Below are 14,979 nucleotides of genomic sequence, written 5' to 3'. Positions count from 1 at the left end.
GAAATAGGTTACTTTCCAGTTTTTTTCTTTAAAAATGTTATTCTTCTCCCCTTTCACCAACAGCAATCCGCGTTTGGTGTAGAAACATCAGAAAATATACGAACGTAAAAAGGCAGTGAAAATAACCAGAATCCCATCACAATTAACCGTTATTCACAAACAGTTCAATATTTGCCCTTAAAGTCCTTTTCTTCAGTCTTAAGCCTGTAAGACTGAAAAAAGAATATATATTCTTTATGTGTATATATATATATATTTCCCTTCCTAGTAGATTGTGAACATCCTTCCATGTCATTAGTCTTCTACGACATCCTTTTTAATGTTCGCATAGAATTCCATTTTATGGACGGTCCACCATTTTTATTAACATCCATCATTTGACACCATATACAAGACTGCAATCACCACCCTCTGACTATGTGTGTGTACATCCCCACGATCCCTTTATCAGGATAAATTCCTGGACGTTCATACCTGGTACAAGTGGCACGTACAAAGCTGAGCACAAATCACCCTCCAGACAAATGTTCCAGTCTCCAACCCCACTGCAGGCATGTGCAGGGCCCTTTCCTGCAGCCTCCCTCTGCCTGGACCCCCTCCCCATGCTCCACGTAGGAAAACGGAGGCCCAGAGCAATCCAGGGACGAGGCCAAGTTCTGACAGCTACTTTGGGCTTGAACGTAAGTTTCTGAATTCCAAGTCTGGAACTGTCCCTCCACAACAGGAACCCCAACCCTGTGTCCCTCCATGTTCTCCATGCACCTCAAGGGCAATCTGACACCTTCAGGCCACATCCCTCGGTCTACCTCTCATTTTAGCCACAGCTGGGGGAGAAGTTCTGAGTCACATCCTGCCTTCACCAGGCCCAGATATGCTTGGGGGTGACCTGAGTAGGGACAGGGGCACAACCAGCAGCCCTAGGGGGCTGTGCTGTCCAGCTGGGACCAGGTTGGCAGCCACTGGAGGGCATTAGGGCCGATTACGCTGGTGCCCTGCCTGTCTCCCCTGCACCCAACAGGGGACGGGAGCAGGTGCATCAATGCCCGGTCCCCCTGTCCTCTGGCAGGATAGCCCTGAGGTGTGGACCCCACAGTTTCCTAGAGCAGTTCAAGCAGGACTGTGGCCCAGTTCCCTTTGTAGTTAATTTGCTCACTCACACATTCATTCTTCAGGAGCTTTTCTCCCTTTTTTCACACTTCCTCCATCTTCTGACTTAGTGTTCCTGGGCTCACTTTCCGTAGAAATACCTGCACCCAAGTGCTTGTCTGAGGGCCTTCTTCTGGTGACTCCCCCACTAGGGCAGTACCGTTGCCTCTCCTTCAACATTCCTGTGTCAGTCAGAGTCTGCTAGACCGCTAGAACAAATTAACCCCAAGATGCTTTCCTCAAATACAGTATGAGTGTGTGCCTCTCACGCAACCATCCAGAGCAGGCCTTCCCTGGTGAGTGTGGGTGTTCAGCGGGAAAGGGGGACCTGCTCCGGCCAGAACCTCTGCCATGACACCCTGTGACCCCCAGGAGGTGCTGGTTGTCAACAGCTGGGAACGGAGGAAGGCAGGGGTGGGGGGGTGGCAGGCCCAGAGGGGGCGCAAATGACTTCCACTCCTCGTCCCTTTGGCTGCTCTCCGGATGTGGCAGAGAGGACCTAGGCTCGTGGAAGACTGGAACCCCTAACCGGAAGAGCTGCTGGTCAGCCACGGACTGGCTCCCCTTCATGCCTGGGAGCGGGGGCGGAGAAGGCATTCCGGGGAACAACCCGCAGTCTCTGCCACATCCCCTCAAATCCGCTTCAGAAACAAGAGTAAATAAAAAACCAAACTGCTGTTTACATAAGTTTCTACTTGAAACACATGACGTTATCTTACGACTTTTTTTTTTTAATCTTATGACTTTAAAAAAAAAAATAATGGGGCACCTGGGTGGCTCAGTCGGTTGGGTCACCGACTCTTGGTTTCAGCTCAGGTCGTGATCTCAGGGTCATGAGATTGAGCCCCGCATCGGGCTCCCCGCTCAGTGCGGAGTCTGTTTCTCTCTCTCTCTCTCTCTCTCTCTCTATCTCTCTCCCTCTGCCCCCCCCCCCACACCGCCTTCTCTCTTTCCCTCAAGTGAATAAATAAATCTGAAAATAATTTTAGGCCAACAGGGGATCGGACACCTGCTCTGCAGAGATGAGCTGCTGCAAGTCTCCCTGTCGCTGTCGCACGCCCGCTCGGTGCTCGTCACCACCGGCTTCTCCACACACTTCAACCACCAGCCCCCGGAAGAGACGGACGGCCCTCCAGGAGCCATGGCCCTGGCGGCCTTCCTGCAGGCCTTGGGGAAGGGAGTCTCCATGATCGTTGACCGGAGAGCCTTGAGTTTGTTCGAGAGGCTTGTGGAAGAAGCTATTGAGCAAGGTGAGGAGTGAGATGAAGATAGTCCATTTCCCCCAAACGGGCCTTTGAGGGCAGAGGCTGTGGGGCTGGGGGAGGGGGGGCGGGATATGTGGCGCTCCTGCCAAGCACCCAGCGCAGGGCTATGCACTGGACAGGGCACGTTTTCCTTCCTGTTCGAAACCTCTCTGGTATCAGCAGCATTAGCCCCATTTTATGGATGAAGAGGCTGTCTCTGAGGGGTCCAGGTGAGTTGCCTGGGTGGGAATGGTGAGCTCGAGTTCAAACCCGGGTCCTCCAGGCTCCAGAGCCCAGGGTCCTGCTGTGCATCTGCTTCCCTCCCTGTGTGACCTGCAGGGGACTCAGCAACCCAGGCCAGCCCTGGACCCCACCCCCCGACCCTCCGGGGTTGGAGGTGCGATAGTCGAAACCAGAGGTGGCAGTGTCCCTCCCGGGCCAGCTAGGCGGGGATGCCCCGTGCCGCACAGGCTCCTGGAGCACGCAGGTGCCTAAGAGCTGCAGGTGACGCTGGCGTGAGGCCGTGCCGCTGTCCGCGTGCCAGGATCGGCTGGGGTGCACTGTGGGCAGCGGCTCTTCACCTCTCCTCTTTCCACTAGGGTTGTGCGGGCATTGGCGCGGAGCCAGGTGCTCTGACCTACTTCCCGTTGCCTATGTCTCTGTGTCCCTGAAAATGCATTTCGGAGTTTCTTCAAAGCTGTGCAAAACCACTCAGTCCACAAGTAAGGGGACTGATGTCTCCGGGAGCCCCTCAACCAGGGGGGCACAGGGCACAGGAGCCTTGCCTCTTGTCTTTCAGAGACAGGCAGGTCCCCGTGGAACTGGGACCCCACTGCCTGGAACAGTGACCTCAGAAGCGCACGTCCCCTCCTGTTGGTTTTTCCTCCTTCCTGCCCTCACTTTCTGCCCCTCCCACCTGCCCCCTGGGGTCGTCTCCCAAATAAACCACCTGCACCCGAGGCTTTGTGTCAGATTCTGGTTTCAGAGAACCCCAAACCGATGAACGGTGCAGGTGGAGGTTTCGAGAAGTAGACAGCTCTGTCTGTATTTTGAAGGGAGAGTCATGATTCCGGGTGGACTGGACGCGGGTGTGAGCAGGGTGTCGGAGAGGGCACAGCTGCCGGGGGCCCACACCACGGAGACACTGCTCCTGGGAACATCCAACAGTGTGGCCGCTGTGGAAACCAGTGTGGCGGTTCCTCAAAAAATGTAGAAAATCGCCCATGATTCAGCAATCTCACTTCTGGGTATCTACCCCAAAAGAACCAAAAGTAGGGACGCAAACAGATACTTGTACATCCGCGTTCGCGGCAGCGTTATTCACCAGAGACAAGCCAAGGGTCTGTCCGCAGATGAACCGATAAACAAAACGCAGTATAGACAGACAACGGAATATGTCCTTCAGCCTTAAAAAGGACGGAAATTCTGACTGATGGATGAACCTGGAAGACATCATGCTGATTGAAATAAGCCGGTCACAAAGGACAAAATACTGTAGGACTCCACTTACACAAGGGATCGAGAGCAACTACTGTCATAGGGACAGAAAGAAGAACGGTGGTTCTGGGGGCTGGGGGGCTGGGGAGTGTTTATTAGGGACAGAATTCCAGTTGAGAAAGTTCTGGAGACATAGGGTGGTGCTGGTGGCACTACAGTGTGAACGTACTCAACGCCAGAGACCTGTACGCTTAGAAATGGCTAAGGAAGTAAAAGTCACACTATGTATTTTACCACAATTATAATTTTTTTAGAAAAATTCAAAAGAGTGCAGGTCTGAGCCTCGGTGTGAGCAATCTGTTAGCCACACAAGTGGAGACGTCAAGTAGACAGATCTACGAGTCAAGTTCAGGAGAGCCGTCTGGGCTGGAAAGAGAAATCGGAGACCGGTTGGCATATTGATGGCATTTTAAGTCCAGACACAGGGTGAGATCACCCAGGGAATAAGAGACAGAGAGAAGGTCCCAGGATTATACCCTGGGATGCTCCACATTGAAAGGTCAAGGAGGAGAGGGGGAGCCACCGGGGAGGCTGGGAAGGAACTGCACAGAGAACCAAGGAACACTGAAGGACCATGTTGTGAACAAGGAGGACGGGTGGGCCACAGTCCCAGCCGCTGCCAACAGGCTGGCAGCCTCCCCCATCTGACAAGTGGCTTGGATATTTTTAGCTGCCCACTTTCCCAGAGGCAGCTCTGCCCTCGCAGCTCACCTGCTGGCCTGGCTCAGAGGCTCCAGCTGCTTGGGAGCTCGGAACTGGGGCTCACCCACGAGGCGGTTTAGAAGGTAGCATCTGCTCTATTCGATTTTGCAGAACTTTTGTGACATGTGGACGAAGAAAGGGAAAGAGATTTGGCCTTTTAATGAAAATTAGTTCAGTTCTTTTTATAACCAAAGACTGCACATGTTTAAAGAAGATAAAGCTTAGTCATTTCTTCCTTGTCTTGAGCATAAATGGACCAAATAGATAAATTGGTTCTTTGCAGCTCAGGTGTGGGTTCATATCTTTCCCTGACATTCCTTTGCAGAGACTCTTTCTCTGTGTGTGCCCCTCTGAGGGGCTATGTTAGGTTCCCTGCCCTGTTTGGCTCCCCGGTGCCCCTTCTTACTAGTATCCTGTATCCTTGATCCAATGTCAGGAAGTAAGAAAGCACCAGCCTTAACTTAGCACCTACTACATGCAAGACCCCCAGCTCAGTGTTTGGCCCATATCACATCATTGCATTCACAGCAATCCTGGGTCAAGGGAGACATGACTAACCCCATTTTGCAGAGGAGGAAACCACAGCTAAGGGAGTTTCTGTGGTTTGTCCAAGGTTACACAGCTAGGAATGTTGTTTGGTTGTAGTCAGTCCCCTTGCTGGGTCACCGGGCTGATCCTCACAGCACAGAAAGAGGCTGGGTCTTTCAGCTTGTTGTGACCACAACCCCCACCCCACCCCACCCCCGTCCCCTGGCTTGTCCCACGTGGAATGTGCTCGGTGAGTACCCCTTGATGGACTGACTGTCCTCTCCTTGTCTCTCCCCCTTAGACATGGGGTGGGCCTGCGGGGGGGATGTTGGAGGGAGCCACACTGGGGGTCCCTTAGGGTCTCTGCCAATGATTCTGGCTTCTCTACCCACTGAGGGAGGGGGTTGGTGGCAGCTCCCAAAGGGCTTGGGACAGCCATATGGTGAAGCTGAGGTGGGAAGCAGCCACATTTATAAAACAAGCATGTGGTTTTAACGTGGACAGGGTGCTTACTTGGGCTGGGTTTATGTGACGTGTGTGAGGGGCTGATGATGGAGATTATGGCAGCCCCTCTGGTCCCCAGAGTGGGCCGGGGGGTCCTGCAGAACCAGTGGGACCATAAGTGCTAGGTCCATCCCTGTCGCAGGCCCCCTGTTCGCCATCTCAAGCTCCGCATGGAGATCTCATCCTGGGCCAGTGAATGCACAAGCATTCTACCTCCACCTGCTAGGAGGTGGATTCATTAATGACAACCAAGTCACTTTTATTTTAATTTGGGATTTGTGTGTGCTTCCCACATATTCTACGTTAACGCGTATTCTTAATTGTAATTAGAGAAGGTGCTATTTTTGAGAGTCAAAATCACTTTGGCAATCACTCCAATACCAGTAGCTAATTCCACACCCAGACTCTGGGACCTCTTCACTGTTGTTCTAGAACTTCCCTGAAGGTATGCAGGGAGGGGAGGGGGGGGAGCAGATGAGAACTTGGGGTGGAAACTGGGGTCGTAACACTGACCTCCATCCTTGGCTTCACCTGACTTACATAGCACCTCTGAACCTCAGTTTTCCTTTTCTGTAAAATGGGGTTAATAATGGTTCTTATCACATAGAATTGTTGTGACAAGTGAGAGCATGCATGTCAGGTGCTTAGCAGAGGGCTAGCTCCCTGTCACCATGGGCGCCACGTGTCCCCAGCACTCACGATGGCAGTGAGCCAGAATAGGCCTCCGTTCACGGGGTCTTATGGACATCTACAGGCAGCGTATTTGCTAGCCCCCAATAGTGGTGACACTAGCCCAATTCCACGCCACTCAGGGTCACACACTCTACCAACCGAGGGTTTACTAAGGACTATAAGTAAACAAGTATTCTCATTCTCGTGTTGAGGTCTTGGCCTTCCTAACAAAATATTCGACAGGTAGGTAATGATAGTGATACTTTCCAAAGAAGCTTCTGAAAAGCCAACGTGAATTTCCAAAGTGCAACACGAGGGCTGATGTGTCAACCCTTTGCCTTTATTTTCAAGGTGTTCTGAAGACACCGATCCCCTTATTAACTTTCCAAGGTGAATCAGCAGGAACCACTCAGGCATTTCTCTGCAAAGATGCGGACCCCAAGTCACCGAGGTATGTGCATCCCCTCAGGCATTTCTCTGCAAAGATGCGGACCCCAAGTCACCGAGGTATGTGCATCCCATCCCAGCGTAAGCGGGTGACGGTGGCAAAGCCCATGCTCTATTCACTTTGCTGACTCCAGCGAGAACAGAGCCATGTGCCCAGGGGTTCTGACAGGCCAGGCTCCTGGGTTTCAAGGAGTCCTGGGGGCTTCACAAAGCATTTCTGGGCATGGCATTACCTCCTGATAGAGGAAGAAGATAGGAAAATTATAAAAACCAAAACTAGCAGTTTCTCAAACTGGGTCATGACCCATTAGAGAGCAGTGAGTCATTTCAGTGGGGTAACCGGCACGTTTGCAAGGGGAATGAGAAACAAATACCATTGTACGTCCTGTGTGGTAATAGTAAGTACTCTCTCGCAAAATTTTGTGCAAGTGTGTATGTTTTTTCACTGTGTGTCGTGATCAGACATTTTGAAAAATACATCTTTATTGTATGTAGGGATGTATTTCAGATCTTATCATTTTTAATACAGCGTTTCTAAAACTTTTTTGACAACAGTGATACCTTCTGCATTGCAAACCAGTATGCACACACGCCCGCGTACCCACACCCACAACTAAACGAAGATTCAAAAAACAGTATTTACTCTTGCTATGTGCAATATATTCTGACGTTTTCTATTCCAATCTATTCTATTCTATTCTAGTGTTCTACTTTTCTGGAAATGCTCACCTGGCCTAATAAATTTATTTCACAACCCACTAATGAGTGTCCAGTTAGAACTTAAAAACACTGCTTTAATAGGCCTGGTGGGCATAGCTGTTCTGCAGCTCACAGCAGAACTTGATGATCATAATGAGGACCCTGAGTCACCAAGAAAAAGTTCAATCATGGATCCCATATGTTATTTAAAGCGGCAGAAACATGTGTGGTTCATATTAGAGATGTTTATATTCTCCAAATGGTTGACATATAAACAAAGCTCTGGATCTTCGGGGAGAAGCTAGAAAATTCTCTTGTGTGGGATCCCTGATGCCAGTTAACACAGGTGCTGCTCTATTTGCTGAGTGGAGGGAGACCGGGCAGATCTGATTGTGGGGAGAGAGGCTTGTGCTCTCTTTGGAGAAGATGCGTTAACTCTTTCCAGGAAGCCGGCTTCCCAGGAGTGAATTACTTCCCATTGTAACTAAATGGATCCTGCTGGCCTAAAAAAAAAAAAGCTTAGTCATTTCTTCCCCGTCTTGAGCATAAATGGACCAAATGGATAAATTGGTTATATACCTTCATTAGGTATATAACTGAAATTCTCCTGGGGGGAAGGTCCAGAAGTGGTGTTCTCCCTGCAGAACAGAGAACATATTGATCCCAGTTGGAGGTACTGTTCTAAAGAGGCTTTTCATCACCATGAATATAGGTCTAGGGGAAATTCAAGGTCAAAGTTCCTTCCTCCTGTTGACTCTGCTTCTCAATGGCTGCTTTTTTCTGCCCTGGGTGTGGAGCCTCAGGATTACTTTCCAAAACCTACTCAGTGGCCTGATTCCAAGCATCTATGATGCCACCACATTCTACACAACCAAGGGGCATACCCAGGCATTCAGAGTTCAGATTTTTTTATTATTATGGTAAAATATACATAACATAAATTTCACCATTTTAACCATTTTAAGCATGTGGTTCAGTGGCATTAAGGTCTACCTGCATTGCTGGGCAATCATCCCCACCATCCATCTCCAGAACGTTTTTATCTTCCCAAACGGGAATGCTCTACCCATAAACAGTGACTTTCCATTCCGCCTCGACCCCAGCCCCTACTTTCTGCCTCTACGAATCGACTGCTGTAGTACCTCATATAACCATATGGACCATATAGTATTTGTCCTTGCATGACTGGCTTACTTCAGTTAGCGAATTATCCTCAAGATTCATCCACGTTGTAGCGTATGTCATAATTTCCTTCCTTTCTAAGGCTAGATAATACTCCCTTGTATGTACATACCATACTCTGCCTCTTTGTTCATCTGTTGGTGTTCATCCCTTTTGCCTAGTGTGAATAATGCTGCTGTGAACAAGGGTGTCCAAGTATCTCCTTGAGACCCTGCTTTCAAATCTTTGGGCTGCATACCCAGGGGTGGAATTGCTGGATCTCGTGGTAATTCTATTTCACATTTTTTGAGGAACCGCCACACAGTTTTCCATAGCAAAGATTTTAATGTACTCTATCATGGGGCGCCTGGGTGACTCAGTCAGTCAAGCACTTGACTCTTAATTTCGGCTTGGGTCATGATCCCAGGGTCGTAAGATCGAGCCCAGCTTCAAACTTCATGCTCAGTGGGGATCCCTGCCTGAGATTCCCCCTCTCCCTCTGCCCCTCCCCCACCCCCGCCCACGCTCTCTCTCTCTCTCGCTCGCTCACTCTCTCTAAAATAAATAACTAAATCTTACAAAAAAATAAAAAACTCCATCGGGGGGAGTTTAGAGAGAAATAAAAGTGCAATTTCCATATTTTTAAGTTGGATTATCAAGACAAGATTCCTCCTAATAACGATAGCAACCACAAATACTACCACTTCCTGTGCACTGGGTAGGTACAGGGCTGTCTGCAAAGTACCTCTTGTGCATTTTCTCCACTATATTGTTGAAGCCTCTTTAAAACTCTCTGAAGTAGGGGCGCCTGGGTGGTTCAGCCATTAAGCGTCTGCCTTTGGCTCCCTGCTCAGGGGGAAGCCCGCTTCTCCCTCTCCCACCCCCCTGCTTGTGTTCCCTCTCTCGCTGTGTCTCTCTGTCAAAAAAATAAATAAAATCTTAAAAAAATAAAAAAACTCTCTGAAGTAGATAATGCAGCGTCCAAAAATGAGGCCCAGGGAGGGTCTCTGTCGGGTCATCAGATGTAGCAAATGTGGGTCAGAGAGGCTAAGCACTTGGCCACGGCCAGGAGTGTGAGGGTCTGGACTGGAGTCTACACTATCTGATTCCACAGCCCACAGGCTTACTGCCACTATGCGTGCCTCTTACCTAATCTCTGTCTTGCATTAGATTCGTCTTCCATTTCAACTCTTTTTAAGTCGGCTTGTGTACATAAATGGAACAAGATCCTGGAAGAAACCAGGGGTGCGCCAATAGCAGCCCTCACTCAAACCTCTGGGTGCTGGTGCCCCTGGCTAGTGGAGATCGGGCTAGGACACTGGCAGCATCTAGCACGTGACCCTGACCGTCAACCTTCTTAATCTCACAGCCTCTGACTCTAATGAACTGCTGAAGAGTCTGGTGACATTTTTATCTTTTAATAGATTTTATTTATTTAAGAGAGAGTGCATTCGCACAGTGGGGAGGGGCAGAGGGAGAGAGAGAATCTCAAGCAGACTCTGTGCTGAGCATGGAGCCAGTCGCGGGGCTCAATCTCACGACCCGGAGATCAGACCTGAGCCAAAATCAAGAGTCAGATGCTCAACCCACTGAGCCATCCAGGCGCCCCAAGATCCTGATGATATTTTTTTAAATGGTTGGATAGACTAGCCCCCAGCACAGGCCCTGGCACTTACACCTAAATGCTTAGCCAAATTCTGTAGGAATGAAGGAATCCGAGAAAGAATACAAGGGTCCTTCACACAAACACATGACCCAACAAGGCAGTCACCCTCTCCATAAGGCCCCTATGCCCTGCTTCCTGGCAGATTTGACCATCTGGTGGCAATAGAATGGGCAAGAAGGGCTTCCTATGGCAATCACTATAACACGAGGACGATGAACATCAAGCACTTGGCTGACCCCATTGACGACCTTTTCCTTGCAACACAGAAGGTTCCTGGAATCTCATCAACTGTAAGTAGGGAGCACTGAGAATTCAACAAGAATGTGTCAGCACTAACTGCCTTTTTATTGACCATGCAACACACGACAAGAAAGTGTTCTATGGGGACCGTAGTTTTCTGGTCCAGAGATGTTGTTTATTATGGTTGGTATAGACGATAAAGACACCGTCACTTAGAAATCCAACATTCCCACAAGCAAGAAAGGGAAATGCTGCTTAATCGAGCGTGTTCTACTCACCCAGCTCTAAAACATTAAAACTAATACCAAAATAATAACAATAATAAAATTGAGGCATGGTATATTCTATTGGTCATACAGGACAAATGTACAATGTATACTATGTTTCATCTTATGAATGCATTAATTTGTAAGTATAACTTCAATACGTGATTAATGCGATATTTTGATTGCTAATAATATAATAATGTGACCCTTTGTGTTTGTACAGAACTTTATCTTTTTCAAAGAGGTTTCAAACACCCATATATTTTTGAAGCCTCTTTAAAACCCTGGCAAGTAGATAAGGCAGGCAGAGTGTCCAAAAATGAGCCCAGGATGTTCCTTGAGGTCACGTAGCCCATTAGTGTTGCTGGTAGAATTAGGAGTCCAGACTCCCAGGACCCCTTTCGACATGCTTTTCATGGAATCATGTTGCCTTAATGAATTTCTGAAAGGTTGATACAACTCCCAGAACAGCGTTCCCCTCCCCTGGGGGTAGGCATACACCCTCGGGTAATGAAGGCAAGTTTCTTGTTCTGTGTTTAATTGTTCTCTTCCTTCGAACACTTCAGAGTGTTTCCCAGACTCATTAGTCACCTTTGGCTTCTGAGGTTTTGATGAGACAATGAAAGTCTTCCTGGTTGAGAAGAAAGTTTCTGCAAAGCGCCTGGTCTTTCCCAGAAGAGGCCTTGGGTGTGGCACCCACAGCACACTTGGCTTCAGCTTCCTGTCTCTCTGGGCTGGACAGGCTGAGGACTTGAGGGCTGGAGGAAGGCATGGCCAGAGTGGAGAAGGAAGGGGTCTCCAAGTCAAAGGGGCGATCAGGATCCAAAGGAACTCTTCTTCCCCCACCACATGGACCCCCAATCTTTGCTGATCCCCCCAAGGATGCCCCCAAGACCCCAGAGGAAGCAGGTAGAGCTGGCTGTTTGCACCTTCAAACTGCTCCCTCTGTGGACCTCTGGAGCCTTCTCTTACCCTCAGGAGCACAGGCTTCTCTTGTGGTCCCTATGACCCCCTGCCCAGCAGGGCCACCCCTGTCTTTTCTCTCCTGCTCCATCGACACCCCGTTCCTCAGTTTCCACAGGCAGCTGGCTTGTCATGGACATAGCACTGACCTTCCACTTAGCACCCAGGTCCCACCCCTCTCGGAGACCCTGGGAGTGCCCTTGAGTGAGGAAAATCAGGCCACGGGCAAGACTGATGTGAGGAGCAAACAAGACGAAATTCATAAAGTGCAAAAGAGCAGAGACAGAAGAAGACAAACACCAATGTTGGCTTTGATATTATTCCCCTTCATTCAGCTGGCTGTCGTGGGTCTAGAAAATGATGTGCGTCCGTTCATCTGAATCTGATGAACAGGAGGCACCAGGCCATAGCAACCGTCTGCTTCTTTCGGCTGCGCCCAGGTCTCCGGTGCTCGAGGTGGGGTAGCTCTAGTCCCGTCCACCACCTCATAGTGAATGCTGGCCTCAGGTGGATCTCTTCCATGTGTAGAAACCCACACAGAAACAGCCATGCAACCGTGCCTTGGACCAGGGCCTTGGGTGAGCTGTAATCTTGAGGCAGCTGACCTCTGACCTACAGAATCTTCCAGAAACATCGGGACACAGGACCAAATGGTGCTCCTCCAGCACCACCCATGAGGGCGACGGGCTGCGGGGTTGGCTAGATTTTTTTTCATCTTATGGCTGCGAGGTTGGAGCTGCCTGGTAATTATTTTTAACCAACTCACCTGTCTTCAACACCATTCATTTCACCGGAGAGTTAAATAATTTCCAACACTGATTTATTCTAACATGTTTGTTCTAGCATTTATTATGTGAATCAACAAACCCTCAGGTGCTGACGCTCAGACTGGCCTTTAGACCTGGTCTCTTTCACATGCTAACCAACTACCACTGTGGTTTGTATTCCTGATTCGGCTACTTCACAGGGCGCTGGGCACCCTTCTGGTGTAGACGTAGATGAACTGACACACATATATTTCGTACGTTTTCACCAGAAGCCTTTAAAGTAAATTACAGAATTGGCCTTAACCATCTCTACCAGTTCCCCGACACACAGATGGGGCTCACGGCCTTGTAGCCCATCCCTGAGCAGGAGCCACACCCCTTCTCCCATGGGCCTGGTAGCACCAGCATAGGGGGTGCCCCATCTGTGACTAGAGAGTGTGACTCAGTAAGGGACATGGCCACACACTGGTGAGTTCCAAACTTCAACTCACTTTTAACGAGAAAAGTCTCTAGAAGAACTGAAGGAGAAGTACATCTCCTGGTTGTCTGAAAATAGACCCCGAGCCAACACTTTTCCCCTCCCTGAGGCATCACAACACATGTGGAGGGGCTGCCCTGCCCCCAAGCCACCACCCTCATTCTGCCTGATCCTGTACACTGACTGACTCACTTCCCTTTCCCTTCAGGAGTTGGTGACGGGGGAAATGAGCTTGGCATGGGCAAAGTCAAGGAGGCTGTGAAGAGACACATACAAAATGGGAATGTGATCGCCTGTGACGTGGAGGCTGACTTTGCTGTCATCACTGGTGAGTGCTCGGATGGCAGGCCAGTCAGGCCCAGCTACCCAGGAGGAGGCACCTGGAGGCCTGGAGGCCTATCCGGCCAGAAGCTCCCCTCCTCTGTGAGTGGAGTCTCCAGGGCACCAGGGCAAGAAAGGGACCTGGTTCTCAGCCTTTGGCCTCTCATTCAGTCATCCAACAAACATTGGTCCTGGAGTTAATGTGGCAAGGGTCGGGCTCCCCCGGGCAGACAGACAAGGAGCCCTAAGAAAGAAATACACCAGCTTATGCTAAACAGTGCTAAGAGGAAGATGGAAGACAGGGACAGGCAGGCCACTTTAGATCAGTGGTCAGGGAAGGCCTCGCTGAAGAGGGGTCACCCATGCTTTCCTCTGTGCCTCCTGCAGGGTGGAAAGGAAGAGAACAGTCTGGTAAACGTTTGGAGGGGGCAAAAGGCTTCCCACCTCCCTTCAAACTTACCTCCACCGCAGGCTGCCCCTCCCTTCCCCATCAGGACCAACCTTTCCCGTGTCCCAGGTCCTTCGAGGCCCCAGCTCTCCTCCCTGGACTGCACCACAAGTTTCAGGGATTTTGACAGATACCCAAGAAAGGCTCTCCCATTTCCTCCTCCAAACAGAGCCTGTAGATGAACAGGAATCCCGGAGGGGATTAGTGCTAGGGCAGGAAAACCTGCACCTGATGAATGGCTGGAGGCTCAGTGTGGACAAGTTTGAGAGTTCAAAACTCCAGGGGGCCCCGGTCACAGGGGGACCCCACACTTTGGTGACTTCTACCCCCATTAGCTCTACTCAGTCCACACCATGGATATCAGAGAAAAGTCCCCTTGTGCTTTAGGGGGTAGAGGGAAGAAACCATTTTGAAATATATCAGAGCCCTCCATCCTTTTTTTTTTTTTAAGATTTAATTTATTTATTTGAGAGAGAGAGAGAAAGAGAGAGAGAGAGAGCACAAGTGGGGGGAGGGGCAGAGGGAGAAGCAGACTCCCAACCAAGCAGGAACCCCCTCCGCCCCGTGCAGGGCTTGATCGCAGGACCCTGAGATCATGACCTGAGCTGAAGGCCCCAGCTCAACCCACTGAACCACTCAGGTGCCCCCAAGAGCACTCCATTCTTAACAAGGCCTGCCCTCAGGAGAAACCGTTTTACCAGAGCCTAACCTACCTGGGGGAGGGAAATACCCAAAAATAGTCAACATGCAACAACAGATGATAATATAAGCAGAGACATGGAAAATCTAAGGAAAAAATAAAGAGATGTCAGAAAGCAAAAACACTGCAACAGAAATGAAGAATGCCTTTAATGGACCCATCAGCAGCCTGGACACAGCTGAGAAAAATCACCTCTGACCTTGAAGATATGACAATAGGAACTTCTAAAACTAGAAAGCTAGGAGAAAAAGACTGGATGGAACAGAATAGAATATCCAAGAATTGTTACGTGTAATGGGAATATCAGAAGGAGAAGAAAGAAAGGAAGAAAAGCAATATTCAAAGCAATAATGACTGAGATTTTCCCCCTAGATTAATGTCAGACACCAAACCATAGATCCAGGAAGCTCAGAGAACACCAAGCAGGATAAATGAGGAGCAAAGATAGGAATTACATCCAACTTCTCCTCAGAAATCACACAAGCCAGTAGGGTGGCATGAAATATTTAAAGTGTTGACGGAAAAAAACC

General features: G+C 49.5%; 1 protein-coding gene across 1 annotated transcript in view; it reads left to right on the top strand.

The window, feature by feature from the left end:
- Window positions 1-14,979, top strand: part of DGLUCY (D-glutamate cyclase) — a 41,822-nt gene that overhangs the window by 15,924 nt on the left and 10,919 nt on the right. Inside the window, 4 exon segments of the mRNA XM_027570382.1 lie at window positions 2,136-2,396; window positions 6,645-6,744; window positions 10,409-10,560; window positions 13,192-13,308. Coding sequence (XP_027426183.1) covers window positions 2,136-2,396; window positions 6,645-6,744; window positions 10,409-10,560; window positions 13,192-13,308 — 630 coding nt within the window.

This window comes from Zalophus californianus, chromosome 6, assembly GCF_009762305.2.
Source record: "Zalophus californianus isolate mZalCal1 chromosome 6, mZalCal1.pri.v2, whole genome shotgun sequence".
In the NCBI taxonomy this organism is placed as follows: Eukaryota; Metazoa; Chordata; class Mammalia; order Carnivora; family Otariidae; genus Zalophus; species Zalophus californianus.
The sequence above is the reverse complement of the archived record's forward strand: the minus strand, read 5'-3'. Positions and strand labels throughout refer to the sequence as shown.